General features: G+C 58.5%; 1 protein-coding gene across 1 annotated transcript; it reads left to right on the top strand.

Annotated features, from left to right (window-relative positions):
* The first annotated feature begins 1,679 nt into the window (after positions 1–1,679).
* Positions 1,680–4,674, top strand: LOC119103417 (uncharacterized). Its single transcript, XM_037226947.1, has 4 exons — positions 1,680–1,789; positions 2,095–2,222; positions 2,853–3,009; positions 4,369–4,674. The coding sequence occupies exons 1-4, from the start codon at positions 1,781–1,783 to the stop codon at positions 4,624–4,626; spliced, it is 552 nt and encodes a 183-aa protein (XP_037082842.1). The 5' UTR covers positions 1,680–1,780; the 3' UTR covers positions 4,627–4,674.
* The last annotated feature ends 267 nt before the right edge of the window (positions 4,675–4,941 follow it).

Raw genomic sequence — 4,941 nt, 5'->3', positions numbered from 1 at the left:
AGTGCGTGAGGGCCCGCCGTCCGGAGAAAGCCGCGCACAAGGGCTCGGGGCGGGGCCGGGCGCCGCCGCACCGTCCCCGCCCGGCACGGCGCGGCTTTTTCGGCCCCTGCGGGTGGCGCGGCGCTGTTCGGTGCTATCGTGCACGGCCGGACGCTATCCAACGGCGATGGCGAGGCGGAGTCGTTACACAGAAGGTCACTCCCTGGCCGGCACGACGTCGCCCCGCCGGGCAGGCGGAGCGCACGAGCCTCGGGGGACCGACGCGCACCCGATGGGCGGGACGGTGCCTGAAGAGCGGGCGACGACTTGGTACGCACTGGCGTCACGAATACGGTGTCATTTTGATGTAATGTGGAACAGCGGCCTTTGGATGCTATCACACCCCATGGTTACTCAACAGTGAACTTGGACTGGACTGGAGAACAGGCTGAGGAATATGGTTGTGTCGCAGCAGCAAAACGTCCGCATTTTGTAAGAGCTCGACGAGGCTAATGTACCAGAGATGTACATTGGCAATACAGCGTGGCAATAGCTGCGATTTATGTTACAAGCAGAAAGCGTTTTGTGTTCCGTCTTGCGTTCAGCGTTCGTTCTTACGTTTCAGACCCATTTCCGGATTGGTCCGTGTAGGATCCGTCTCTGATTGAGCAGTGTCCGGTGTTGAACACAGGAGCGTTGCTCCGGTTTCGTTTCAACGTTGAAACTTCAGGGACATGCGTTATGCGTGCGTACCTGGCTGCCCCTGACCTCCCCACTTAACGCGCGCGCTCTGTGTGACAGTGGTCTGTCAACCTGGCGGTGCGGTCAGGACAAATTCTCCGTAATGGCGGGTTCCGCGGCGGATCCCTCGGTGCGTGTCCCCAGCCACATCCGCGTTCTTCCGCGGTGTTCGTGTTCCGCTCGAACAGGTCTGGATGACCGAGCGAAGGCGACAGCGATTAGCACCGCGTCAACCCCGGGCCGAAGCCGCAGTCGGCTGGAATGCAAGCCACTGAGGCACCGCAAAACCGCCTGCGGACGGTCAGGTGGTCAAGGCCGGCGGTGCACGAGCAGGGTGGGGCGTAGGTCCGGGAAATCCCGCCGGACTCGCAGAAACCAGCAGCGGGTGAGTATCCCATTCAGAGGGCCGCATGCCAGCTTCAAGTGTGTTGCCGTTCGTACAGCAAGGGCGTCCGACGTTCTTTCTCTGCAAAACATGCAGTCGCCAGATTACGGGCTCTTAGGCAGGCACGCGATCATTGTTTGTCCGGGAACAATGATCTGCAGCAATTGGTGATGAACAATTGGCAGAGGCCGAATTGAATGCGGGAAGTTCTCGGGGCAAGTGCATGGTAGCTGGGAGGAGACGCACCTTGAAATGATAAGACAGAGCAATGCACCGAGCTTCTTTTGCGTTGGCCATGAAGTGGTGAAAGTTCATCGCACAAAACGCCTGCCGTTCTCGATAACTACGCGCTAGCTAGCTGTCTGCTGACAAGTGGACATCAACCCCGCGACTGTCAGAGCACAGCGCGCCTCCGCAGTCCGGATTCGGACCGACCCCGCCTGGTCAGGCCGCCAGCTAGTGGTCATGTATGCCCGCTGACCTCCCAGGGCGGCCCGGGTGCGCCCTCTCCCCGCCTCTGGGTAACGAGCAGCGCCGGGCAGAGCGGGCGGCGGGCCGGCGCCTGGCCGGGAGGAGTGCGCGGGCCGCCGACGCTCTAGTTCAGCCACCAACTCGGAGAATGGGAGTATATAAGGAGAGCGGCGCGTGTGCGCGCGACACTCGGAGGAGATCGCCATGAAACTGGTAAGTGGGGCACACCTGAGGAATGGCAGGGGTACCGACGACGCAGTCCCAATGCTCCTCGCCATGAGGCCCCCTGACAGTAGGCTCGGTATGGGTGCGGCTTCGCGCCTCCGGGCGCTTCACGCTCAAACTATTGCTCCGTTTCTGCTTTCGATCTCTCCGTATTCCGAGGTCAGCAAAAGCACCATGGCGTTCGTTTGACGCAGCGCAGCGCCTGGAGCGCTTGACCCTATTGCTCAGCTTATGATCTTTGCTTGTGTCCGCGGCGACTCTGTCCCCGTGTCTGACGTGACGCTGTCGCTCAGTTCGTGCTCGCCGCGTTGGTCGCCGTGACCGTGGCCGCACCTCAGGGTGCCAGGACGGCGTCGTCCACACCCATCCCCATTCTGGAGTACCAGAACGACTTCGGCGGCGATGGCAACTACCAGTTCAGGTGGGTAGTCGGCTGGCCGGCCTGGTGCTGTGACGTCACGCCGGACGGGGTGACGCAGACAACGCCGTGACGTCACTGCGCCAGCCAGCGCCGACCCATCGCATTACAGCTCATCACGGCGCTCGCTGACGGCAGTGATCCGTTGCTACTGATTGCGCCATTGGGCTGTAGTCATGGGACCTTGATATCCTATGGGATGACAGGTTCAAAGATGGTGGAAGAGAGGGGCCAGCGATAGTCTCTGAATGTTTTACATTGATCGCTATCCGTTCCAAACCCGTCAATCCGTTCTCTGGAAGGCCGCGGGTTGATAACCACGTGGAAACATTTTTTATCTCCCTCCACACTTTTTACTCTCTCAGCAATGAATCGATTAAAAACGGGGAAGACCGCATGTGTGATGCATTTTCCTCGGCTGTTATCCAGTTGTTGGGGCTTGTGACTGGCCTTAACCCACTGCGGCGCCGGAGATTCGATTTACCGGTTGCTGTCGCCCTCATTGTAACCAGCAGCAAAGAATCGACATTCGTCCATTTACGAAATTACTTGCATGCACATGGCAAAACCTGTTTGGAACCTCCAGATCATATCGAAAATACTCAGACGCGGTGTTCTTGTCCGGCTCCGCAGGTTTAAGACTGGCAACGAGATCGATCGCGAGGAAGAGGGGGCGCTGAAGGAGGTGGTCGTGCAGAACGACGAGGGCCAGGACGAGGTGCGACGCGTCAACGTCGTCAGAGGAGTCATACGTTACCCCAAGGAGGACGGCTCCTTCTACGAAGCTCAGGTGAGTATCGACCGCTGAGCGATGGAGATGAGTCGCGTCTGTCTCGGTCGGGCGGGCTGGACGATAGCCGCAATAGGGATCATAGGTAGCGACGCCAGATGAGGTCAGGGTGGAAAGGTGGCGGAGCGTGCTGACTGTATGATGAGGCGCACCACGGTGAGCAGCATTAACCCCTTTAGGTGGTGTCACATCGCACAGCTGACATTTGCTGCTCCGTTACGGTGACGACAGCCTTGAAGATCGCCCCCGGAACAGTCTAAACTGACCTGTTGCGGCTAGAGCCGGGCCACCTCATTGAAAAGCTCAGGCGTAGTGTTCGTCTTCGCTTGCTTTTTGCTCTGCGATGGGTCGCCGAGGACCCGTGTCACAACCCAAAAATTGAAAAGACTATGGCCGATGCCTGTCACCGCCGCCCGGAAAAAGCAAGAAGCTGATTGATGCGCGAAGCGAGCGCGGCCCTGGCCCCGCGCTAAGATCACCGGTCGTCCTTCTACGAAACCATAATCGCCAGGCGCCGGTGGCGGGCGAAGGGTCGCATCGCACGATCCGAAGGCCGACGCAGGGACGATCGATCTGTTATGGCGGTCAGTGGGTTCAAGGTCACACGCCTCAGCGGCCCGTCCCGTTATGTGCACCACTGGGCGAGCGCCCGCAGCGGCGCAGACCACTTTTACTTTCCCTTGCGCCGCGAGATGTGCGACCGTAGTCCCTGGCTGTAAATTGCCTGACAGCACGGCGGACTTTGTTTGGTTTGGTTGGGATTAGGGCCGTTTCGGTCAGTAATGACCACCTCAGGGCTATGGGATGAAGGAGAATGGAGGGTGGTAGGGCAAGATCACATGCCTCCGGGAGTCCTTTGCTACTGGGGTGGGACCGCTCAAGGACCCCTCGCCGTTTTTTGCGCGGGCATAAGAGGAAGGGAGGGAGGACTCCACGGGACCGCCCGGAGCGCACTGGTGCTCGCTCGTGACTGGTGTGTGCAGCCCACCCTGGATGAACAGAACGCTGCGGAAATGCAAGATGAACTGGTGAATGGCGGGAGACGAACGGATGGACGGCGGGCCCGGCTTCGGACTGCCGGGCACACACTACCGGGCCCTTGACGCGAGAGGTGCCGCGTGTGAGCCATTCAGCTCAAAGAGAGCTCAAAGAGCTAAAAAAAGCCATTCAAATTACGACTGCCTGTTACAAGAATCGTCATCGGCGATTTCCCTCGACAGTTGCAGGCACGCGATCGTGCTAAGGCCGGCGCAGTGCGTGCGAGGTTATCAAACGCGCGCACCAGGCTGCGACAGCGGTGGCGGCCGCCAGGTCACCTTTGCGGTGAAAGTGATCTCGCTGACCCGCCCTTGATTACAGCTACATTGCCGACGAGCTGGGCTTTCGGCCGGTGAGCTCCGACATCCCGACGGCGCCGTTGCCTTGAGAGACGCGCTCGGCCCGGGGGGAGACCAGCGGAGATCTGTAGCGGAGACGACGGAGATCTGTAGCGGAGACGAGCGGAGATCTGTCGAGCATTCGAGACTCGAGACGCTCGAGATGCACCGTTCCAGCCACGCGCCCCACCGACCGCCTGTTTTGTTGTGTCGTACAAGGATGTTCTTGACTATGTGTTAACGCGCGGTTGCGCAGGTTATTTCAATAAATATATGTTTAAGTGTCTGTTGTCTGTCTTTTGATGCCTCTGTTATTTGGCAAAAGAGTGATTCGGAGAAAACATATCTCAAAAGTATTCCATTAGTTTTCGCTATCCATGATCTTCGCTACCAAAACTTCAGGGTGTTTCTGTAGTGCTACAGTGAGGAACATCTTCGGGTGACAAGTACGAATAAGTAACCGGCTCCTACAAATAGAGTCAAATTTTGCAGCAGCATAAGTCATGCAAACCTCAAGGAGTAACTGCCAAAAGGAATGAAAGTCGTGACTTGCCTG

This window comes from Pollicipes pollicipes, unplaced genomic scaffold (assembly GCF_011947565.3).
Source record: "Pollicipes pollicipes isolate AB1234 unplaced genomic scaffold, Ppol_2.1 Scaffold_5724;HRSCAF=6776_pilon_pilon_pilon, whole genome shotgun sequence".
NCBI lineage: Eukaryota > Metazoa > Arthropoda > Thecostraca > Pollicipedomorpha > Pollicipedidae > Pollicipes > Pollicipes pollicipes.
The sequence above is the reverse complement of the archived record's forward strand: the minus strand, read 5'-3'. Positions and strand labels throughout refer to the sequence as shown.

Bases quoted from the DNA above. Each gene is read 5' to 3' on its own strand.
- LOC119103417 (XM_037226947.1), top strand. The intron at 2,223-2,852 runs GTGGGTAGTCGG...CCGGCTCCGCAG, and splicing joins GATGGCAACTACCAGTTCAG to GTTTAAGACTGGCAACGAGA. The intron at 3,010-4,368 runs GTGAGTATCGAC...CCTTGATTACAG, and splicing joins GCTCCTTCTACGAAGCTCAG to CTACATTGCCGACGAGCTGG.